Source organism: Numenius arquata, chromosome 3 (assembly GCF_964106895.1).
Source record: "Numenius arquata chromosome 3, bNumArq3.hap1.1, whole genome shotgun sequence".
NCBI lineage: Eukaryota > Metazoa > Chordata > Aves > Charadriiformes > Scolopacidae > Numenius > Numenius arquata.
This window is the reverse complement of record NC_133578.1, coordinates 41,811,441-41,836,783: the sequence shown is the minus strand read 5'-3', so window position 1 is coordinate 41,836,783 and position 25,343 is coordinate 41,811,441. Positions and strand designations below refer to the sequence as shown.

Genomic DNA, 25,343 nt, shown 5'->3' with positions numbered 1-25,343 from the left:
ATTACCAGTGAGTGGGTTTGATGCTTGAAGTTATCCACAGGTTGTACAGACTGAAGGTTAAAGTACAAGAGTAGAGACAAGAGATGTGGCTCTCTTTCTGCCGCTGAGCATTTCTTTGAAGAGAGACAGTTCTTCCTTTCTGTCTTATTTTGCCTATCTTGAAATACAAGGTAAATATTTTAGTAGGAAGTGATTCAGTAAGGCTTAGTTTCATTATTTTCCAAGTGCCTTGAGACCTCAAAGCTCTATTTCAAAGCAAAATATTGTTAAATGAGGGGTTTTTTTGCAATTTAGATGACAATGCTGATCGTTAGATCAAGGCGGAGCTCTCACCCTTTGTATAATTGAGGTGAATTTATTAAGCATATCATTTTGACCAAGGATATAAAACAGTATTTGTCACACAACGTTGTGTGTACTTGATCACGGTGTAGCTTGTTCATCCAAGATGTATTCTTTTAGTTGTGCTCCAAGTGTTTATTTTTCTGCAGATCACCATTACTTGGGATGGTCTTGGTGGGTTCACTAGGTCCAGCACGCTGCAGTTGGTAACTATTCTTGAGTTGTCTGAATATCTACGTGGCTTCAAAAGTGGCAAACAGACAAACCAACACATGACCTGGAATCAAGCCAGGAGATGCTGCCCTGAAACCATACCACAGCTGTAGGGTTTGACTTCAAAAGGACCATCCATCTTCTTTCTCCCTCGTGGGGTGGCTAAGAACTAGTTACCTGAAATTAATCCTCATAACTAGCTGCCTTTTGTAATATTCCTCACCTCTCTGTTTTGTATACAGTTGATGGCCAGGAGAAACAATGCCCATAGCATCATACAGACAGTTTGTAGCAATTCAGTGTGACACCATGTAAGAATCTCATCTTCTCAACAGATCTGATGCTGCTCAGTGAAAACGTTATGCCAGAAGAATTAGAGCCATCCCTTATGCATCTAGACTGGAGATCTATTCAGCAGGAGCCACGAAGTTAGTTTGCCTTGGGATGTGGTGGCATCCTGCAACATCTAAGACTTGCATCTCTTTCTAGTTTGTTGTCCTTATGTGTTCAAATTGTCATTCTTGATCTTTCCGCAGGGCATGCTCAGCATACAGCACAAAGGAGGCTAGCACAAAGATGCATCTGTGTAGTGCGGGATAAGAAAAATTAGCAAACTGTGTTAACTCGGGGAGTGATTTATAATATCTCTGCCCCTGACCTGAACCTGCTTTAGGCGAGATGTGCAGGGAAAAGACTAGTATTTCTCTCCTGGTTCATGTTCTGAGGCTCGCTGATCCTCTAAAATACAGTTAGTCCTCACTGCTGATGCTCGTCACCTGACTTGCAACACCAGGAGGGTCACTTAGGAATAGATAGTAAATTCCTTCTGTGATACAAGGAGCTTTCTTTGTAAGATGGCTTTGAAAAGGAGTTAACAGGATAGGATTGCTTCTTTCCCTGCTAGCAATACTTAAGCTTTCTAGGGAGCAGGATAGTGTTTTGCTAGCGCTGTAATGCGTTGCTCCTTAGGAGGGAAAACGTAGTGAGCAATGTACTCTAGTGGGTGGGTTTTTTTAAATGCTGTATTGCATTTTTGCTTTCATGCTTCCTTTACGATGGCCAGACATTGCCTGTTAGTAGGAAGTGAGCTAGAGGTAACTTTTTCTTTTGGATAAGGGAGATTGTAACAAGGGTCTTACTATCTCTGAAATCATTGAAGACGGTCCTTCCGATATCTGTGCTTTACTGTCATGAGACTGACTTCCTCTCACAAGTCTGTGGATGATGTCCCTCGCTTGTCACAGAGTGGCTTATTAGGCTGCCGAGTGGAAACGATCCCGTCAAGCCAAACATGCCTTCAGGTCTGCTTTGCTGGAGGCATGCTACCACGTATCAAAAGCCAGACCCTCCAAAAGCAGGGAGATCTTTTTCTTTTGTCAAGAGGGAAGCTTTGTTTTTCTTATTTAATTGAAATTGCTAATAGAGGAAAGGAGGCAGTAACTTGGGCATTCAGTGGGGCTTTCTGTACATGACAGGATAGCTTTGTGATTTACAGGCTCTAGGCACAAGGCTGGAAAAATGGTAGGCGCCGTGGAAAGAGAATACTCCTGAGGCTCTTTCATCTCCATCCCCCAGTTCTGCTCAGAGCTTCCTTTTAATTTCGTTCAGTGCAGCAGGTTAATTTAAGCCCTCGATAGCTTGAGTGTCCAAGCTGAATTCAGCTAAATGATGACCGGATATGCCTAATTCCTGTGAAAGGTATGAGCTCTGTGTATTTTAAAAGTATTTGCTTGGTTTTTGGTTTGGGTTTTTTTTTTTTTTTTTTTTCTGGAGGCTGTAATCTCATGCTACCCCTTCTCCCCGACTCGCCAGTGTTTATTACCATCCGCAGACTTCTGCCAAGCTGCAGTTTTGACAGGATTTTAATGTCAGTCCTGTATGTCCGCACCCGACTCCAGCCTTCTGCAGTCATTGTGCGATTGCAGCATCCCTTTAACTTCGGTTTGAGGCAGAAGAGGAATATAAAGAACTTGATAGAACGTTTATGGTAATAGCTGTAAAGGGAAGCTGTAGAGCATTGGATTTCACAGCCAGAAAAATCTCAGCTTGGGGAAATGGGTCTGAAATACAACTACAGATGGTTTTAGTCTTTTGCTTCCCCTGCTTAAATAAAAGGATTGCTTTTTTCACCTCTATTTAAAACACATGTGTAGAAGATGAAAGTGTCCAGCTATTTTTTTATTATTCAGTCCACCAGCTACCGACATCTTTGCCTTATTTCATTTCAACACTAATGGCATAGTAAAAGTTCTGAAACACCCTCTTTGGATTCAGCCTTCCTTGGGTTGCAGCAAAGATTCCTGCTGCAGTCAGAGCTGTTGCTGTTGTTTTCGTCATCAGCGCTTTCTTTTTCCCCTTGAACCTGGTGCTATTAATTGTGTTGCTGCTTCTGCTCTTTAATTGATCCCATTCACTGGTCCCGCTTTTGTAACGTCTGACTTCTTGTCACTTCAGCAAATCAAAAAACCCAAATTAATCAATCTCCAGCTACTTGAGAATAAGGCCGCATTGGGGAGCTGGGCTTGACAAAAAAAAAGTCTAATTTCACTTTGAAAGCCTGTTGGAAAATTTTAACAAGAAGATGCAAGAAAAATGTAAACCAGATCAAGCTCGACTTTGGTCTGTGGAGAATAGTGTCACCTGTTGAGTTTGTTTCAAGTTCTTGTAAATAGGTGATTTGACAAAAATATGAAATAAATCAAAAGACACGAAGATAGAAGAGGTCAGAATATCCTTGTTTCCGCTGCAAATGGTTACAGAGGAGAGAGGTTTGTGTGTGTATGAGAGAGAATAGGAACCGTGGGCCAAAGCTGAAGCTCTGCTCTCGGATCTTTGTATCTCAGCCTTTGTGCTGTGCTATTCCCGTACCTTATATGTTGCTTCCTTTCCTCATCTTTTTGCACACCCGGCCCTTTTACCCTGGCCTGGGGCACTCATACCTGCTTATTGTCCCTCATTTTCTTTGCCTCCTTGATTCTTGTCTTGGTATCTTCTGCAGCTCTGCCGCGCAGGCACAGCAAGCGGTGAAGGAGGAATGGCTTCAATCCGAATCTCAGACACGCTCTGAGCAGATGCTTGGGGGTTTGGGATGCCAGGCCAGTTGTGTCCTGTGCTAGGGGCACAAAGGAAGCACATGGGTTTGGGTTTGAATTGGATTTCTTTCCCTTTTCAAATCCAGGAGGGCTCCTCGTTGATGAGAAGGGCACAAATGGAGTTGTCTTTGAGATCCTTTTCTGGAGCGCGTGCAGCTTCCACATAATAAACCTATAAAGAGAAAAGAAGTGGGACTTGTGCAGAATATTAAGTTTTACAAACATCGTATAATACTGGGAGAGGATATCAAACATAGCTATTTCAAATGGCAAATAAACCGCGGTACAACAGCACAGCCCTGGAGACTCTTCTGAGAAGGATTGGTTGGTTTCTTTTGTCATTTAATGTTCCGTCTCGTAATTCTGGGTTGTAGTTGTAGAAAACATACTTTTTCCCTCGCGCCTCTCCTTTCTCCTACCAGAATTTGTCATAATTGAAAGGAATTTCTATTATGACTGTAATTACAAAATGCATCTAGGGGAGTTGCAAACATGGGACTTGCTTTCTGGAATAAAAGCTACATTGGCTTTTTTTTCTTTGTTTTGTAATTTCTAGGAAACGAGGGTCAGACCTGAACACGCAGAACCTTTGTCTTACCCCACGTGTCATGCACCTACAGAGAAATATCACTGCTCTAATGGCAGAGTGCTTGGGTTTTTTAATATCTCATCTCTTGATAACTTAAGGGGTTTGGCTGCTACGTGTCTCTTGTTGCTCCTGAGCGTGGAGTGAGCTACTGCCTATTTTAGAATGGCCTCAAATAACTTGCATAAATGTAAACTTACCCTCAGTATACTCTGAACTGACTATTTTACTACTTTTTCTGGAATGGGCACCTATACTTTGTCGTACCGGTTTGCAAAGAAGCTCTCCTACCCCTTGGTATGAGTTTGGAATTATTTCACCACCCTGCAAAGCTAGAAACACCTTTCAGTGAGAAAGGTATTTTCGTGTTGGTAGGGAAAGTGACTGAACGCGCGTGTGAGATTCACGGCGTCCTCCTTGATGCATCGTGAGCGTGCAGAGGTAAACTGCAAGGACGCGGTTCCTGTCAGCTCTCGCTTACAGCTGAGTGGAATTAATAATTACAGTGGGGAGAGAGGGCAGTGAGGAAGGCTGGCTGTTTGCCGGGAGAAGGCATGGGCGTCTCTAGCTCACCTCTGTACATTGCAGTCGGCAGCAGTCGTAGGCTGGAGCAGGGTGATGCTCTGTTTTGGAGGAGGAGATGACATTTTTCAGTGGTGTGTTGCCATACATCACTTAGAAACGTGGCCCAGCAGTTGCAGGACAGAGGATGTGCTGATCAGGACAACCCCAGCGACGTGGCAAGGGGAGAGTTTTGTCCCTAATGTTGTATAATGTATATATAGATATATAGATATATATATACCCTGCAAATGATGACCATCATCAAGGAAAGCTGCCTGTACCGTCAATCAAAAACTGCAAAGCTAATGATGGGCTGGGCAGATAATCGCGGGAGAGTTAATTGTAAGGTTCGATATGGCATCTTGTCAGCAGAGATAAGTTGTCACGTTTTCCACTTGAGCTGAAACTAAATGATTGTAAAATAAGTTATGAGTGTCCTTGGGCCTGTCTGCCAGAATGATGGCTAAGAATACATTCCTGGCCCATCAGTCTCAAGCAGCCCGCTTGATATTTATGCGAACTGAATGTTATTTTATTCCCCCTCTAGTCATGCTTGTCAGCTTCCCGAGTGAAAAGTGAAACTGCTTCTTTGACTCATACTTCAAGTATTGAAGCTCGGAGAGACTGCAGATTGTTATTATTATTACTGGTATTATATATTTTTTTGGGTGTGCGTTGAACATTGATGCCCGATTGGGAAGAACTAATGGCTGACATTGAACGCGCGGGATGGCTGCAAAACAGCCCATCCCAACCCAGTGAAACGCGTCTTATGAGTTCCAGTGCCTCTGTCAAAGCTGGTTTAGATGTGGAGTAATGAGGCGCTTGCTTTTTTAATTTGGCGTGCCTTTTTCCTTGCCTTTTTTTTTTTTTTTTTTTTTTAATATATTTAATAGTGCTAGCAGTGGTCGTCTGTTCTCAGGCGTGGTAATTGATACAAAATAAAATGCATTATTTGTATTCAGTCAGGAGTATGAAATTGCATTCAGTGGGCTGAAGCCTGAACTCATTTACAGTTTTCCGAAGCCGGGCTTTCAGGAGCCCTCTTTTCAATTTGAAGAATACCTTGTCAGGCAAGAGAAGTAGTGGGAAATGGGAAAGCACAGCGTGGAAGGCCCTAGCGCCTTTTGATTGCTCATATTTTAAACTGGGAGAATGTTAAATAGCTTCCATCTTCAAAGGGTGGTTTCCGAAGCTGGGAATATGGGGCATTAATACACCAACAATCTCAGCTCCGCACCTGTTTATGAGAGACTTGGCGTTTCTTTTCTGGTTGAGGGGGAGGGAAAGCTTCAGGCTCTTCGCTTCAGAGACGGTTGGCCCAAGGACAGCAGGTTATTTCCCAGAAAGGGCTGCGGGTCACGAGGAGTTACCGTAGGGAGTTAATTCTTCAGCTCTCCGACGTGAGTAGTCAAACTGTACCTTCCTTATTTCCCAGAGCTCAGGAGCAGGTTTTGGTGGGGCAAATTATAGCCTAGAAATTAGACCAAGTCGCAGCGAGCGTACAGATCTACCTGTTGAGAGACACAGGACTAACTTTTCTTCTAATGCTGGGGAAAAATTGCACTTTTAGAAGACTCTAGTGCCTGAATTTGTGAAAATATTTACTTTATAGCCAGCCAGGCTCTGTGGGATTCAAGGTTTTAGTGTTTTCGAGCCTTGCCAGGTGCAGGGACAAGGAGGAGCAAGGCCTGGGCATTTGACCCAGGCTGGCCAACAGGAGTATTTCATACCATGAACGTCACATCCAATATAAATTAGAAAAGTTTGCTGCGTAGCTCTCTCTCTCCCTGATGGCAGCGGGTCCAGACAATTCCTTGCCCCGGTGCCGGAGCCCTGAGGCCTTCCCTTCCTCCTGAAGCCATTGCGCTCCCAGTGTCCGCCATTTGCTGTCCCTGCTGGGAGCGCACAGCTTCTGCTGAGAGAATGGGCTGAGTATCATTCCTGTATATCTCATATCAGTATCGGGATTAATACTGGTTCTTTAGTATTATTGTTTTATCTAGTCTTAGTCTATTAAATCTATTTATATTTCAACCCTTGTGTTTCTTTGTGTTCCCCGATTCCCCTTTCCGGGTGGGGAGGGGTCATCGGGTGATAGAATAGTTGTCTAAACAGCAATAGATTGTTATGGGTTCTCTCAAACCATAGCACTACCTTAACCTTTTTTTAACAAGGATTCCGCTGGAAAAAATATGTTCTGTGGTTTCGCATCAGGGTGCGTTTCCTTCACCATTTCGTTTCCTTCGCCGTTTTCCGGGGCATGGTGGTTGATGCTGGAGTCGCACGTGGGGATGAATGCAGCCCTCGTACACCTTCCTCAGGGACCACAGCACTTCGGCACGCGGCTCAGCATTGCGAACAAGCTTTTTGAACCCATGAGAGAGAGGGTGATAGAGCTGTTTTCTCCTGGATTTTTTTTTTTTCTCCTCTCCTTGAGTAAAATAGGATAATTCTTTATAAAGTGAAAGCTGGGAATGAGGCCTGTCCATTGCCTCGTATTTTCTGGAGGGGAAAAGTGAAGCATTTTGAGAAATTGTGTTAGATCTGAGTAAGCTTTCCTGGCTGGTGTGCTCTCTCGGATTTTTTCCATTGTATTTATGAATTTTCTGGATTTTCACAAGCAAACGAAAATCAATTAGGTACATTTTTGGGTTTGGTGCCCCATGGCAGCCGCTGCCACAGCCAGGCCCCTTCTTTGCCAGTGCCTGGCCTGTGGCTGGCCTGTCTCAACATGACAATTTTCATGTCATTGCTGCAAAGAAGGGGGTTTTGTGTGTTTCGTTGGTTTTTTTCTTCTTTTTTAGTACCCAACATAGGAAACCTTCTTAAGTCTCAGCCTGGAGGTAAATATGACACATCAGTGACCTGGATGAAGGGATGGAAGGTACCCTCAGCAAGTTTGCTGATGATACAAAACTGGGATGGGAGGCTGACACACCAGAAGGCTGTGCCACCATACAGAGACCTGGACAGGCTGGAGAGTTGGGCAGAGAGGAACCTGATGAAATTCAACAAGGACAAGTGTAGGGTGCTGCACCTGGGGAGAAATAACCCCCTGCACCAGGACAGGTTGGGGGCTGACCTGCTGGAGAGCAGCTCTGAGGAGAAAGACCCGGGAGTCCTGCTGGACAACAGGATGACCATGAGCCAGCAATGTGCCCTTGTGGCGAAGAAGGCCAATGGCATCCTGGGGTGCATCAGGAAGAGTGTGACCAGCAGGTGGAGGGAGGTCATCCTCCCCCTCTGCTCTGCCCTGGGGAGGCCCCATCTGGAGCACTGTGTCCAGTTCTGGGCTCCCCAGTTCAAGAAGGACAGGGAACTGCTGGAGAGGGTACAGCAGAGGGCTACAGAGATGATGAGGGGCCTGGAGCATCTCTCTTATGAGGAGAGGCTGAGGGCCTTGGGTCTTTTTAGTCTGCAGAAGAGAAGGCTGAGGGGGGATCTGATCAGTGCTTATAAATACTTCAAGGGAGGGTGTCAAGAGGACGGGGCCGGTCTTTTTTCAGTGGTGCCCAGGGACAGGACAAGAGGAAATGGGCACAAACTTGAATAGAAGAAATTCCACCTAAACATGAGGAGGAACTTCTTTCCTGTGAGGGTGGCAGAGCCCTGGAAGAGGCTGCCCAGGGAGGTGGTGGAGTCTCCTTCTCTGGAGACATTCCCAACCCACCTGGACATGTTCCTGTGGGACCTGCTCTGGGTGGACCTGCTTTGGCAGGGGGGTTGGACTAGATGATCTCCAGAGGTCCCTTCCAACCCCATGTGATTCTGTGATTTAGGGCTAGCAGTAGCCAACTTGCATCCTTGGCCATGCCTCTGTACTGCTGGCATCCTCTTTGGCATCTTCTCTTCTTCCAGTGTCAAGGGAGCCACAGCTACCCGTGTCCCCCTTACCAAGAGCATGCTGAGCACTGGCATGGATTCTCATCAGGGTTTGCCGCCTTCTTCACCTGGAGAGACAGCAAACCCTTGTAGGATAGCTGCTTTGAGCATTTCTGAGGCATATAGTTAAAATCTCCTATACAGATATACAGTAAATACGTTGCCATGATTGCCTTTTGTGGTTAAATATTTGATGATTGGTTTCAAAATAGTGGACGTGGGGAAAAGAACAAAAATCCTAAATATAAAGCTTATGTTTGATTTGGTCTTTATTGCCAGGCAATTAGCTACATAATTTATCCCCCACTAATAACTTGCAGCACAACTGTGCTTAGCGGGTAATTATTAAGTAAACTTTATTCGAAAAAAAAAAAAAAAAAAAGGGTTTCTTTGTCAAATAGACAGTTATATGGGGATTTAACAATTCAAAAAATCAAAAGCTACTTTTTACGTAGTCTCTGGCTTTATAATTTTCTAACATATTAATTGATCGTAAGTACAATCCTGGTATTGCACTTAAGTGCAATATGGTGTCTAACTAAGGTTCTGGAAACAGCTTCACTTTACATGACAGCAAACAGTTTAATTGAAGTGTAGGACGGTATGTTAAATTTTATAATCAACACCAAACCAACAAAATAGAAATGGATTTAGCACTGATCATAACCAAAAGATTGGTTGCAATTAAACTAAAATCATCTTACCAGCCTTGGGGAATAATACTGGATTGAGGTTACTTGGGTATTTGCTATGTGAAAGGACCCAGACGGAGAGTGAAATTTAAAGTACATCCTCATTTGCTACACTTTTCTTAAATATTGCTGTTAGATGTTTTCTGACTGAAGAAAAGAAGAGCTACTCACGGAGAAGTCATTCATGTGTTAGCAGCCATTCCATGGACCGGGGGATAGACTGTGGGTCTCTGCTTATGGGAAAGGGGTGTCACTGACCTTTAATTTTGATTTGTTTGAGCAAGGTAGTTGGTGGGAGAAGGTAGAAAATGACTCTGTCGTTAGTTCTTAAAATTGTTGGATGTTATGCTACTGTGGCTAACTAGTTTAGTGAGAAACTAAACACATGAAACATGGGATTATTTTTTTTTTTTCTTCATTGGGGGCAGGTAGTAAGTCAGCCTTTATCACACAATATTAGTTGTACCAGGCATACATTTGTTACTTTGTTTTCCCACCTTTATTGCCATCACCACCTTTTCTATGTGTGTCTGTCCCGAATATTAAGGAAGGCAGACAGCATTCAGAGGATGTTGGGATATCTCAGTTCCATTACGTATTAAAATGTCCTAGGATTACACGAGTTAATTTGAGGATCAGTAAGATCTTTGTAAGAAGCAGCAATTGGAAGTAATAAAGTGCATTCAAACTGACCTGCTTTTAAAATTGATGCAAAGTCCTGTTGATTTGATAGGACTTGAATCAGAACTTCAGCCAAGTTGGGGGTTTGTACCTTTTTGAAAAAGTAATGGATATCATTAGGAAGCTCTCCTGTAGCCTTTGTAAGTCATTAAGCTCACGAAGTCAGCTGCTAACAGACAGCAATGGGTTGTATCTTGGATTCTAGCAGTCACTAATTTAATTTGTGCAGTATTTTTATTTTTCCCTCTGTTTGTTTTGTTGGGTTTTTTTTTCCCCAAAAACTGCAGATACTGGATTAGGAGATTCTGTGTGTTCAAGCCCAAGTATATCCAGTACAACGAGCCCCAAACTCGATCCACCTCCTTCACCTCACGCCAACAGAAAGAAACACCGCAGGAAGAAAAGCACGAGCAATTTCAAAGCTGATGGTATTTCAGGCACAGCCGAAGGTAAGCGTACTCTGTGGTGGAAGTCTGAATTTTGAAAAATAACATTCCAAAGAGCCTTGTTACGTACAGCTCAAGCTCACCATTGGCTTTGCGTACGGAAGGTAAAGAGAATTGTACTAAAGTAGAGAAATTAAAGACTGATCTTTTAATGATGAAGCCAAATGGTCTGAGGCATCGCACACTGGTGAATTTGACTGTCTGAAACATGTTTGGGACTGATTTTTTTTTAACAAATAAAAAACTGTCCCCAAGTTAATATGGTGGAGCATCGTTGGCTATAAAGTTAAGGAACAGGCATACTTGTAAGGTTAAAAAAAGAAAGAAAAAGTCGGATTCACTCATAGCTCATACATCACGTTAGAATTTTTGTATTTTTCCGATATTATTAAATCTCGTGTTATCACTTCTCCTTAGACACATCCTGAGCTCTAGAATCGCAAGCGCTTCTGATGCCTGTTATTGTTTAAATATTCAGCTGCTCATGGAAAGATTGTGTTATTTGAGGATGAAAAGGAAAAGGGGAGAGTTTAAATGTTTGGGTTCTTTTTTAAGAACCAGAAAGCAAAAGCCAAAAAGAACTTCTTTTTTTCCTTAGTTTAGCTTACTCTTTCCAATGTGAACACTGCTATAGCTTTCAATGCCCTTCTGAAGGGGTAACAATGTGTACAGTAGCCAGATATGATATAAAACATGCTTGTATCTTTAGAAAAGAAGAAAAGAAACATGCTAGGATTCAACCAAAAGAGCTCCAGAAAAAAGATGAACAAGGGTAGTTGGAAGGCTCAGAAACTGGGGAGTCAACATATAAGGAGAGATGAAAAACAGAGACAATGGAATAACATTGTTGGAAAAGGGGAGTGTTGAGTAAGAAAAAGATGCAGTTGTAAGCATTGGAGAGTAAAAAACAGCTAATTCAGTATCAAAGACCATTGGAACAAGTTCTGAAAAAAGCATGACAATTGCAGACAGCTGACAGCACATTAAAAATAGATGTGATAATAGTATACAACTGAGAAGGGGCATGTTAACTACTACTTAGTCATCCTTATTTTCCATTTATTTAATTTCTCAATTGCACTTCTATCACATACGGAATTTATTTCCCCAGCTATCTATACAAATCCTTTTTTAAAAGCTATCAGCTTTTTTTCATAATAGCTCCTGTTGCGTTCTCTTTCCAGTCATTTAACTATCTTTACTGTTAGTTCCCCCCTAGTTTATGGCCTGAAGCCAAATTTTATTTTAACCTTTCATTTTTAATTTGTCATCTTTTTCTTTTTTTTTTTTTTAACAATCCTTTTTACACCACTTATTTTCATACCTCAGTGGCAAGTTATAGAGGGGATTTTTCAGAGTGCTAACCATTGGTCCAAGATTATTTTGTTGAAGTCAATATGAATCAAGACCAGCTGGATATCAAGAGCCTTTGAAAATCTCTTTCTAAGTGGTTAATACGTGTATGTTTTCTTTCTCCTGGGGAGATTATTTTCACAAGTCACTGGAGCTGGAGCCTGTGTGGTCCTGGTCTGCAGGCGCAGACTTCTGACCTGCAGCAAGTAATGGGGGGTCTGCAGTTTTGTGCATCTTGCCCCTGAAATCCCTGTTCTGCTTGGAGTGGGGAGAAAGTGCTCTTTCATCCTTCCCCGTTTTCTCTTGCTCCTCTCCTTTTCTTCCAGTATCGTAAGATGCTAGTCTGAAATCTTTTTGCGATAACTCAACAAAATTGTCCCCTCTCGTATAAACGGGGAATATGTTTCCAGAAGGACAAGAACTGGCTGGCAAGCAGCAGCTAAGTAATACACAGGGAGTCTTAGAAGTGGTAGTGAGTGCCAACACTTGCTTTTACAGTCTTTGTATCTCTACATTAGCCCATCAGCTTTCTTTGACCTGCCTCTTCTTACACGTCTTCTGAGATGGGCACTCTTTTCTGGCTTGGGGCTCACAGTTGTGTCTTGGGTGGGCCACGGTGGTTGTTAAATTCTTTTGTTTTATAACATCTCTTTGAAAGCACAACCCAGTGAAAAACAGTGATTGGCCGCAAGAATAGAATTGCAACTTTCTGCACAGCGTTCTTGCCATGTGTGAGAGGAACTCTGGGCATCCTTCAGCAGACAACTAATCTTACTGGCCCTTGAGTCCTTAGCAAGGTTGGGAGGAGATGGCTGACAGGACAGTGAGCCTTGTCTGTCAGCGGTAGCTGAAGGAGAAAGTCATGAAGCCAACAGCTTGAGTTCCCTGTCCTTTTAGAAGAATGACATCTCAGAAAAAGTAACAGTGATTGCAGATTCCCATGAAGTACTTCCTAGCAAGAGTAACGAAGGCTGGGGGTTGCTTTTTCCAATTCCTGGTATGTGGGCAACTTGCAACCTTTGTCTGTATTTTCTGGTATTTGTGTTGGTGTGAGCCAGAAGCTATATTTGGTATGGTTTAACCATATGCGTGGTCAACCAGACAGGTAGTGTTCATCTCTCTGAGCTTGCTGTGATGCTGAATGATGGCAATAACTTCAGTCCTGGGACAACGTATGTCACAAGCCAGTCTGCTGTGTGTCTGAGATGCTTCAGGCTGTTAGGGTTTTTTCTCCAAGTAGTTTAATGTAGCATTTTTACATCTGTCTTGCAATTCAAAGCAGTTTTCCGTTCAATAATTCAACCTTTCCTCAGGAAAAGGCTTATTTCCTTGTTCCTCAGCGCTTGGCTACAAATCTGTCCAATGACCTAAAAGATTTCTTTTTTGATTTTTCTTCCTCTGTGCTTGCCATAAGCATAGATTTAAACCCTCAGAAGATTTCTACAGTTTTGAAGACCACAAAGCCAAATTAAACAGTAAAAGGAAGATGTTCTGAGAGATGCACTCTTTGCCTTGGCAACTTTGATCAAGTGTTGGAGATACAGCAAGTGACTTATTGAAAATGGGCTACAGAAGACTGTGGTTATAATCGTGGGAGAACCATATATTTCTTCGTTCTGGAAATCCTGAGCTCACTGTGAAAAGGAGGAGGAGGATCCTCTTGCAGTAGCTATTCTCAGACAGTTACAATGGATCAGAGTTAAATGATTTGGGTAATTCTGGATTTTGTAATGCCATCCTTTGGGTCCAGGCACATTTCAAGTGTCAGCTTTCAGACAGAAATTCTGGATTCCCTCATTTTTGTCTGTAGCAAAGCTTAGGTGTTCAGTGAGGTTTAAATCTGGTCTTCAGCAAACTAGCATTTTTACTGCACTTCGCTGTCTTTTTTTTTTTTGTCTCCTTGAACATGCCTGCTTTGATCAGTGACCTCTGCCCAAGTATTCAGATACCACGATGATGGACACTAGTGAGCCCAGGGTGATTCACTAATTCCAAGGACTGATTCTCATCTCTTCTATGCCATTCCATAAAGATCTTACCGATCCTTCTTTCTCCACACTATCTGCACACACACAGCCCTCTCTTTCTGGGATTGATTCTTTCCTCTTACTTGGTTTATCTTTCTGTGGGTTTTCCAAGACAATGTTTGAGGCAACAAGAATACTACAGCAACTGTGCTAGAGTTGGATGAAAATTAGAATTCAGTTCCTATTTTGGAAAATCAGATTCTTGTGAAATTTTTCCAGTGCAGGGAAACCCAGAGAGAAGTTTATAGTTCTCTGTACAGGACTTGTCACTGAAAAAAATTTCTGTGTTTTTGAGGGTAACAGCAGGAATGCTTACATTAGGCAAGGTGCCAGCAACCAGCAGTGTTTTTCCCACCGTGCTGTCTAAAACTTGCTCAGAGCAGGATTATGCAGTGCTGTGTTTCAAAGAGGAATAGCTGCTCAGAGCCCAGTCTGTTTTGGTACCCTTGTGCTGCTGCAGTTAGTGGAACAGCTAGTGATAATAGGAAGGTTTTTCAGCTTGAAAACAAGTAGAAAAATTAAAAAGTTTTCTTGGAGCTACTCTTCACAGAAAGATCCTTCCCAGTGTTTATTTTTCTTACTCTTGTTAGACAGTTTTAAAACTTCGTGGCTATGCCAGCTTGAACCTGCCTGCCCTCAATCCGTCTGTGAGCCCAAAGTATGGCCATCTTTCAGCATCAAATCTAGATCATCCGTGCTCTGCAAGTGTTTCGTTGTCTAAGAGCTCTGGCCAGCAGGGCCAGCGTTGCCGTCTGCTGTTGGCAGGGTTGGTCCAACTGCATCCATGTAATGGGTGAGTGGGCTCCTTCGGTCAGGGAGATGCAAGGCAGAGCGCTGTAATTTATCTTCTCTCTCAGCAGGAGAGGCAAAATAAGCATGGATCTGTGTTCCCATTCACACAGATGGAGCTGAGAAACAGGAATTGATGAGAAAGTAATAAATGTGATTATCAACTTGGTAGACTTTCCAGACTCTGTGTTTTCTCTGCAGATCTGTGTTCCACCTTCTTCATCACTGGTTTCTAAAGAACATTTGAAGAATGAGGAAGGACCTTTTATGTTACTTTTTGGAACTTTTTTCTGAACCCCAAAGATATTTGTTCTCTGCCCCTTGTAAAGTAATTGTTTTTCCCTGTACTTTTCTGATCTGTGCAATCCAGCCCCCAACTCTTAAGTGTACGCTTTCTGGTTTGTAGCTAAGGATGAACCCCAGTTTACTGAGAATTGTTTGGGTTTTTTTTTCCCTGGGGTGAACTGGTAAAGGTATTTCAAAAGCTTGTATTCTTCACATGCATGTTTTATAACACTAAAGTCATTCTTCTGTTCCAAATCTCACAGAGCGTTGAAGATGAACTGTATTAAAATTTGAAATGAAAATATGTTTATTTGTTTCCTGTGGATGGAAGAGCAGGGTTTAGTCAGACTTCTTATTTGCACTTTAAGCGATAAGCAAAAATTTCACTGCTTTCGTCTGGTTTCTCAACTGCATGGGGGCTTGAGTCCAGGAGGGTGGGACAATGTGCAAGAAGCCAAGGGAGGTGCCAGTTTATTCCCAAGACTTCTTGGCCCTTTTCAGCCATCCCAAAACCAGAATGACAAAGTGAATTAGGGAAATGCAGTTCTTAGTATTGGTCTCTGGAATTTGTATAATACTGTATAATACTTAAATACTGTATAATACTTAAAAATTGGCTATTTTTTGTAAATTGGAAGCAATACTGAATGTGCAGTATATGATGCATGAAAAAAACAGTGTGCATTTTACCTGCATCTTCTCACCCTGAGCTTTCCTTAGTCTGATCCCTCAAGCGTCCCCGTGATTTACCTGCTGGCGTTGTATGCTGGAATGATTTAAACATGCTTGTACACGGCATGCACGTGCATGGCTCTGTGCATAGTCTTCTCCAGACAATTTTACTGTATGTTTCCTTAGGTGCAGAGTTCTAGTAAGCGTGCTGTGGCCAGACTGAACTAAAAAACAATGAAATTTCTCTAGCCACGTATAAAAAAAAAACCAACAAAAAGTTAGTGGTAAATTTTGGAAATTTAGTGGAAACTGAGGCCTGTTCAATGAAACAGATGCAAACAATGAGCTATAGTGCTTGTGGGAGAGTAGATTCTTCATTTGACAAAGGGACTTGACTTTGGTAATGCTAATACTTACAGATAATACATCGAATTAAGCACCATGATGAAGGAATGTACTTGGTGCTTTTTTTGGCTTTTTGTGGTCTGAAAGAAACCTTCTGACATTATCAGGGGACAGCATGTTCAGAAACCTTTCCAGCACAAAAAGTCACAGCATTGTCATTCCTTTTTCTGGGCAAAGAAGATGTGAAATCTAATATCTTGACCTGCAGCTGCAGCAAGGGCAAAACTACTCCCCTATTAAAGAGTTTGTAACCTTTGGAATCAAATCTATTAGGTGTCAAGGTCCCTGTGTGGATTGTGTTGCTTGAAGTAATGCACAGAACTAAGCTGCCACCAAAACTTCTTCAAGTAAAAACTCTTTCCAGTTCGTTACAGGATAATTAATGCTGCTATTGTGGTTGCACGGGCAAATAGATGTTGCCCATGTAGGAACGCCACAAGAGTTATTCCTGGTAATCTTATCATCCTAGTTATTTTACTTAGTCCCTATAAAGCAACTATCATTAATTACAAGTAGTAGGAGTAGATACGGAGGTGTTCTTGGAAAAGTGTTTTTTATTTCAGTAAGAAGGCAGGTTTTTGATATTGTGAGGTGGGTGAAATGAAATGAAGCATTAGCGCTGGCACTAGGGAAGAGTTCTCATCATATTCCTGTGGCCTCTGTGTGGATGTATCACAGTTAATTTAAGGTAGGCCATTTAGAAGCTGTTCCTCCATCTAGGTCTATGCTGGCTGTTAAAACCCATCCCAGCACCCTACCGGTGTGCGTTGCCTACGCTGGGATGCTGATGCTGGTGCAATGCACGCGGGGGCTGAGCACACTAGCTTGGGGCAGGGTGTTCCCCACGTGCTGTAAAGCAACAACACAAAGTCTGGAGATAACTCAGTAGTTCCAGTTGTAGTAGTAACCAGTTGTTCCTTACTTATTTCCATACCCAGTGGTTTTTTTTACAGTTACGCTCTCCTTAAAGTTATAAGAGATATCTTAAGCTTTTTCCCCTCTAAAATAAAAAAATAAAGTATCAAAAAAACCCAAATGCAGACCCATGTCATAGAAAGGAGGAGTGTGTTTCCCTCCTGTCATACAGTATTTCTGTGCATCCTTTGATGGACAGTTCAGTGAGAGCGGGTTTTCTTTCTATTTCTGGTCTCTTAAGTGCCTGAAGTTTTAGAAAGTAAATGTTCCATAGTTTTTAAAAATGTTAAGCGTTATTTAAAGTGCGATTGATACAAAAGTGGCATTTTGACTGCAATGTTGGATGAAGAAAAGAAGCATTTATTTGGAACTGAAAGAGTTTGCAGTATAAGCATGGTTGTGGGGTTTTTTTTTAAATATATCTGTAATTCACTTAGAACTACTGCTGAATTCTCTTCGTACACAATTTGTCATAGTGTCATTAGTGTAGTCCTCCTGTGCATGAAACATTTCAGAAATGTCAGTGTTTTGCTGAATTTCATACTGCACACACAAAACCCCGAGTTTTGCTTTGCTCATCATCACTAAGTCTGGAGTTTAACAAGCTTGCTTTTAGTAAGATTTTAGGAGTGTGGTTTGATAAGTATCAGCATCCTTATTTTGTGGATTATCTTGGAAGAGTTGTAGGCCTTGCCTGGTCCAGCTGTTCTCTGCTCTGGCTGCTTTGTAGGTAAAAATCTCTTAAAAAAAAAAAAAAAAATTAAACAAAAGTGAGCAAAATATCTAGCTGTGTTTTCTGTCTGCATGAGAACTTCAAAAAATAATCAACAGCATGTGACCATATTTGTTGTCTGTAATGGCAAATGCTTGTTTTGATTTAAGCACACTGTAAGTGTCTCTGAGGTTATCACCTATTGTGTCAAAACACTCTTTGGTTGTAATTCCACTGATCATCGGTAACTTCATTCACTGCTTCATAGGAGATACAGTACAGGCCGATTGCTGTACTCCTGAGAAACAGGAGGGCAGAAATTAATAAAATCTAGACCGAATCTTCAGAGACTTACTTTCAACCGAGGCCAAGGTCACTTGTTGGGAAACCTTCAGCCTCGGTCGTCACAGCCTATCTGACATGAAAGGTTTGCTGCTGAAAGACATTTATGTTGATGCTGAGGAGTGAAAGACAAGGGAGGTGAAGCTCATCTATTGTTTTAACCTACTTCATTGCAGGCTAAACAAGTTGAAAGATTCCTTCTTCTCTTTAAAACCACTGTTAGCTCAGGGTCAGAAGAGGCTGCTGGTTCCGCCTACCTGGTTGAAAGGAAAAGTGTCACAGTGGTGGTCAGCAGGAAAGGGGATTCTGGAAAGGATGAGTCCCAGGATGAATTGGTGGTGGTTGTGCACAGGGGCACATCTAGATAGCTAGAGAAAGAGAACACTTATTTTTTTTCCCTACTTTTCTCTGAAAAGTGGTCCCACTCTTAGTACATTAAGTGCTCTGTGTTGTGACTGCAGAAGGGAATGCTCTGTATCCTTGGTACAAGTGCTGCGCTGTGATTTGGCATGATTTTTTGAGAAAAGGAAGAAGTTTTCAGTAGCTTTATAGTTGAATGAAAACAAGTGGCACCTTAGTGTTTTAGTGGCTTCAGGTAATTAGTATCCATAGAACTATTCTGTCAGCCCGAGACAGAGACCCTGATTATGAAAAGGGTTCCTAATGTTCACAAGGTGATGTTTACAAGATGACAAGAAGTACTTGTAAGATATTAATCTTGCTAGAGAAGTTAGTTCCATTTTGTTACTTAAGAGTGTCTACTTTAAAAGTTACTGCCAGTTTTTCCAGAGTGTAAGACCATGCAATTTTGTTGTGAATCTATATACTGAAGTTAAAATATCTTAAAAAAAAAAGATATTATTATGTATTATAAAGCCATAATAAATGAAAAGACTAAAATACGGTCATTGTGTTAAGTATAACTTTATTCTCCTGTTCCCCACAAAACTGAACTCTTGAGTCAAGGTGTCACAATTTAAATGACCAGGATATTTTGATGTGGAAGGAAGATTTAGTTTTTGAAGGATGCTTTGTCCTCAGCTTTCTGCATGCTTGGACTCATAAGCTTACTGCAACTGAGCTACAGAGGTACATTGGGAAGAAGCTGCCTTTAAAGAGTAGAAGTCGTAAGTAACTCCTGTCCAGAGGACCTTAAGCAGCTAAACCAGAAGCAATGGACTAGACAAATATGAAGAAGAAAAATCCATGAATCCATAAAGATCGCAACCTTTCCCAGGAAGTCCCCAACCATGGACTGTTCTGGAAGGTATAGCAGGGTACATGTTTCTGTATCTGTTGCTGTTCTGCTTTTTGTAGGCATCTCCCAATAGCTGCTGATGAAAGCAAGCAGACTGGGTGGACCTCCTGCCCCGACCTGTTGTGGCTCTTTGTATGCTCTGCTTCTCTGCAGCAAGCCTTGTTAAACTGATGTTTGCCTTAGGAGGCACAGGGCAGATTGAGGGTAGGGTTAATGGGATGCCAGTTGATTATAGACATGCTTTTTTTACTCGTAATATGTAACATGAGATTAATGACACTGGCTTGATTGTGGAGGTTTGCCATGTATAGCTCAAACCTGGAATTCAAGGGGGAATGTGTCAATAGATCTGATCAGCCCTAGGGTTATAAAACATGCTCTTGACATTATGCTAAAAAGGACTCGTAGTCAAAAGGTACACAGGGAACAGAATGTAGAAATAACAAGTGAGGGTTGATTTTTTTTATTGCAGAACCCTACATTTTAGTCAATTGTGGGTAAGCCCTGAAGAATATATGCTGCTACTCCATGCATTCTTAGGGCTAGGAACCAGCTGAGTATAGTGTCGGAAAATACTCCTTGTGTCATCAGCCTTCTTGCTCCAGGTCTGAAGAACCTCAATGAGCAGTGAAACCACACCTGCCTTTAAATCCAAGTGAAACAAGTGATCATCTTTCCCAAATGCACAGCTTTGCCGGTCGTCTCCCCTCTGTGCTCCAGATGAAGGTATTCCAGACATGGCATCTAGCAAGAGAGATGTAGAAAGCCTCATTTGATAAAGTTTGTGAATTTAGGTGTACCTAATGCTGTCTGCTTACAGGGAAGTGAGAGTGAAGATGACATTGCCAGGTGATTCCAATTCAAGGGTCTGCATACCCAGGGTTTGCCCAGCATCAGGAGTCTGACACACTCTTTTGTACCTTGTAGGCATTACAGGTTTGGCAAATTTGTTGGTTTTACTGCACACAGATAGACTCTTCACATTTTTGCAGTTGCAGCCAAACCCTTCCTGCCCTCCCTTGTAATGCTGGTGGCATTTTTTTTGCGGCTTTCCAGACTTTAGGATTTAGTAACAACCTATAGATCAAGAAATATTTTTGCCCTTGCCATTATGCTTCTTTGTCAAAATATTTGTGATGCCTTTTATAAAGTAGGTCCAAATCAAACCTGAGGAAGGGGACAGTGCGTATGAATAATATTACTAAACAAGTTGTTGAATAAGTATATATTTCTCCTTGGAATTTTTCTTTAAGAAAAGTGCACAAAGTGCAAAAGTCTGAGCAATTTCAGGTTGTTTTCTGAAAAGATGGTGATTCTTCTTTCCTCTCATTTTCCCTTTGTGATTTTGTTTCTTGGAAAGAGAAGATAGACTGATGGTTTTGTTTTGCATTTCTGTGCACTAATGGATGTTAGTCTCTTCATGCAGTGATTTCCGAAGCGTAGGCAAGGGTGAAATATGCGTGATGTTTCAACCTTTCTTGGACCGCGAGTCACAATACCAGCAACGTGTGTTGGCCAGTGCTGTGGCTGTGAACCTCGGGTTCTTGCTTGGTGATAGAGCCCATGGGAGCCTGTGTTAGTGCAGCGTGACCCGCTTTGAAGTGTGGAGCTGGACATCCTCATCCTGCCCTGAGGAGGAGTCTCCAAGTAGTATGTGTGTGAAAGGGTGAGCAACTAACATAAGAAGATGCTGGGCTTCTTGATACTGAAATGCCAGGTGCAGAGAACCATGGTATGGGCTTGCAGATGGAGGGGCTGCAGATGGAGGTTCACATTCTTAACTGGGCTATTCCTATGCTTTAAGCAGCAGACTCTTGTCCCATCATAGCAGCCTTCTACATTTGAAAAATGCGGCTCTGGAGCAACTGCAGTTTTGATGCTCTCTGGTATTGATGTCAGACATTTACAGGACAACCCTGTAACAGTGATGTAGACCTCTTTTTAGTTCCAAATCCTGACCAGTCAGTCATTTCAAACCTGTGTTGTTTTGCCAACTTTTAATCAAATAGTTGCCTTAAATTAGCTGTCAAATTCAGTGAGCAGATACTTGGTGTCTTTCCATCTGAAGTCTCTACTGCAGATACACGTGCTGTGCATGAGATTTCAGTGGTGAGCTGGCTGCATGTTTGTTTTATACTCTATGCTTTAATCTCTTGTTTTCAATTCCTCCACCTTTCTCTTTACAGATGGGTGACTTGCGATAGATGTTATGCATTATATGTGGTGTGCAACTCCAGCAAAATGAGTAGGTAAAAGGAAAACTTGAACAGGCCTCATAATTGACATTTTCCACCACTTCCCCCTCTCAAAAAAAAAAAAAAAAAAAAAGAAAAAGAAATTAATAAAGGTTTCTTTTGTGAGCGTGAGATGGAGAAAATTGGCCATTTGTCTGTGAGGTAATAGGCTTTGGTATAATATGAAAATCTATCAAATGATTAAATTCAATGACATTAAATCACAATTCATGAAAGGAGAATACTGCACAGTTTAATTCTATTTAATTTTTGAGGGGGAAAAAAAAAAGCCAAAAAAAAAATGTTTGAGTTTCTCTTAAGCTGATTTCTCTGTGCTCTTTCTTAAAAGTGCCTTTCTAGTTGCCACACAGTGATGTGATCATTATCTGTCACCTCGTCGCCTTGCTGCCTCAACACGCAGTAAAATACAAAAAAAAAAAAAAGGGGGAGAGAAAAAAAAAAAAAAAAAAGACCAGAGGAGCTTGTGAAGTATGACTTCCTATCCCAAGACTCATTGCCTGCGATTCGTACCGCTTGACAGTAATGATCTTATTACAGTACTCTGGACCTTGAAGAGATTTCATGAGGAGAGCGAAAGGACGTGCCTCCATGTAATCAAGTGGCGCTGAATATTCCACGCGTTTTTGATCACACACTGATTGGGCACAGTTTTAGCCCATCTTCTAGTCAATTATGCATGGCCCCTTGTGCTCCTTGCGATAGTCAGAAACATTGATAGCTGTTGTCTGGGGGGGCTGGCAGCCAGCCAGGGGTTTGAAGTGCAGTCATTCCGGGAGAAGTGCTTTTTAGTTGGAATTGATTACCTTTCTTTAGGTTTTTGCTTAATGGCAAAACTGTATTGGAGAGGGCTTCAGGTGAAAAATGGACGTATTAGCCATTTAGAGTAGCTGAACTCCTAGTCAATTTTTAGCTTTCCCCTGTTTCCATCTAATTTATATTTAATGATGTAATGTTTGATAATATTTAAGATATTTTATTTTCATTTCCTGCTGAGCACACATTGAGCACATGTTAAATTACAGCGTATCAATTTTCAGGTTTTCAAAATTAATCCAGTTTAACCTTCGGGCTGTGAGAACGTGTCTTCTTTGGCATCTGTTCCAGCGAGCATTCAGTTTATCTGCGAGTAGTACGAAGATGATGTTCCCAAGCCGAGTGAGCACTGTTTTCATCCTGTAATGAGGATAAATCTGTCTGCTTTAAAGGAAGCAAAGGGGTCGGTAGCTGGGTCCTTAGTTTAGATTGTCTTGTCTCAAAGGCTGATTAGGCTTCTGTTAATTTCTTGCCTATAAAAACATCACATCTTTCTTTCTTCAGATTCCTCCTAAAATGAGAAGATGGTCATTAAAGGCATGCATATCGAACTCCAAGCTCCATTTAAGAAAATATTTAATCATAAGTGATGCTTCTTGTTCTAGTACCACCAATCTTGTTTCTCACATTTGAATATCCTGCAATATATAATTTGTGTGTGTGTGTGTGTAGTTTGGAGAGATGGGAGTAGGACTTTATAGCAGGCTGAAGTATGACATGTTACCACGTGTCAAGTGAAGAGCTTGTATTTCCCCTGCTTGGAATATGCTGTCACTGGCAGTGAAAAGATGCAGTCAAAATACTCCTGTAGCACCCCAAATTTTTATTTCCACTTGTCAGTAGAATTCTGCTCTACCTGCCTGCTGCTGGCTGAAACAATAAAGCAGTCCTGCAAAAAGACATTGCAGGCTTTTCACCTTTTTTCTGAAGGTGTTTCTGCCGCTAAATAACTCCCTTGCGGGACTGCTTCATCCTGAGGCCCAACAGAATTTACAGGGCTGCTTAAACAGGCAAAATTTGAACAAAAGCTCAGTTGCTCCTTAAACTTGCAAGTGAGATCTTCCTTATGGATCCTACCCCTCTTCTGCTACTTCCCTTTTAATTGGATTGTGGTTTGGTGGGTTTTTTTCCCCCTAAAATTAATCCTATCCCCTTTAAAAGCAGCTTTGATAGTTATTTTTTTTATTTCTTCCATACTTTAAGATCAGTTTTCACTTCCCATTTAGGGGCCAAACCAGTCTTAAGAGAAAAAAAAAGGGGGGGGGGGCAGTCTTGATGGGCTTTCGCTTTTTAAAACAGTTGTTGGGTTTTCTTCCAATGATTTCGAGTTCAGCTGTTGTCTGAAATTCCATGTCCTAGTTTGGGGGGATTTGTTTGCTTTATTTTGTAGTAATGTTTCACCACTTCTAGGCGGCCCGCAACAGGGAATCTTCTTTTTTCCTTTTCCTTTGGAAAATGAACCTCTAAATGTGTGTGTTTGGTGACCTCTGTGTCTTTGATCCCTGTACCAGCAACCAGGATTGCCGTGTGCTCTTCAGCCTTCTGCAGCCTGCACTGAGAAACAAGTTCTTCAGGCTGAGGGGGGCCTCAATGTCTCTTCCTTGGTGAGGTTTTGAACCAAGCCTTTAGTGCCCAAGTTGTTAAAACCCAGAAGGCTCGTGGTCAGCTCCTACTTTTCTGATTTTGTCTCTGTCGAGGAGGTTCCTTTCTCCAGCAGGAGCTATTTCACAGGGATGCAAATCAACCTGGTAAACATCAGACTAGTTGATGGTTTTAATACTACCACAACAGTCTATCAAGTACATCTGTGGACTCGAGGACCTCCAGCTTCTTGGCATTTGCTAATCAGGATTTACAAGCCTGAGATAGTCCTGAGAGTCTGCTTGCCTAGATGGATTTAAACCAACATGTATCATTCCTTTCTGTGAACGTGGAAAGCTCGTTTTCCTCTAGCGGTATGGCAACCGACTTACTGCTTCCCAAGTCCAACCCGCTGATAGCAGGCGCAGCAGCAGAGAGACACTAGTGTCTTCCAACCTTGCTATGAGATAAAGGCCTTAGAAAGGTAAACTTTTAAGGGGGAGAAATTCTACCTCTCTGACTCTGGACTTTCTTCAGTTGGTGGCCTCCGTTGTTTGAGCCTGCTACCAGTTCTGCCTAAGGGAGTACATACTTTCCCCGAAGGGTGATTTATCTAAGGGCTGGGAGGAGACGATAATGGAACAGATTCCTTATTAGCAGAGGGTACCTTGTAAGCATCTCATAACGTATTTAACAGCATGATGTGTGCAGTGACATCAGCAACTCCTGTGAGGCTCAGACTTAGTACAGCAAATTTTCCATTTGAATGGGATGCTGAAATCTGGGCAATATTTATGGGTTTGTTTTTTTTTTTAAAATAATGTCTAATAGAACATGATTCTCACCTGGTAGACTTCATTTTCCAGGGTACATCTGAGAAGACGCTGGTGCTTGTCAGCTCTGCTGCCGCACAGGCGGCATCTTCGTTGGGGTTTTCAAACTGATATGGCATTGACTTGACTTTGACTTCCTTTGCACCTCCTTCCCCAGCGCTTTGAATCTGTCTTTTTAATCTGGGGAGGAAGTGCTGCAGTTTGTGGTGATGGATTACAAAGCCAGGATAGGGTATTTCTGACTCTGCTTCATTTGACAAGGAATTGGCAGCTCCCTTGAAGACCGTTTCAGCTCCCTTTTATTTCGCCTTTCCCGAGCTCCTCCTTTTGGGACTTCGGTGGCTGTGTGCACAGTGTGCAATTGTCACGCAAGCTAGTATTTCAAGGGAAAAAAAAAAAAGGACATTTTAGTTTTTAAATCATCATTTAAAAATTGTTAGTGATGGTGACTGGTTCGTGATTATCATAAATGCCAGTGCTTTTCAGCCAAGGTAATACTTTGTAGTGATAAACAAAACACCAAACTGATCTAGACTGTTTCCAGACAAACGGAATGCTTTAACAAACATATTTATACATGAACGTACAGTTCATGATTTACT

At 42.0% G+C, this 25,343-nt stretch overlaps 1 protein-coding gene across 2 annotated transcripts in view; it reads left to right on the top strand.

The window, feature by feature from the left end:
• AGAP1 (ArfGAP with GTPase domain, ankyrin repeat and PH domain 1) overlaps positions 1–25,343 on the top strand; it is a 403,044-nt gene that overhangs the window by 298,504 nt on the left and 79,197 nt on the right. For both annotated transcript variants that reach the window (XM_074145832.1, XM_074145831.1), the window contains one exon: positions 10,343–10,504. In XM_074145832.1, the coding sequence (XP_074001933.1) occupies positions 10,343–10,504 (162 nt within the window). The remainder of the gene's footprint in view (positions 1–10,342; positions 10,505–25,343) is intronic.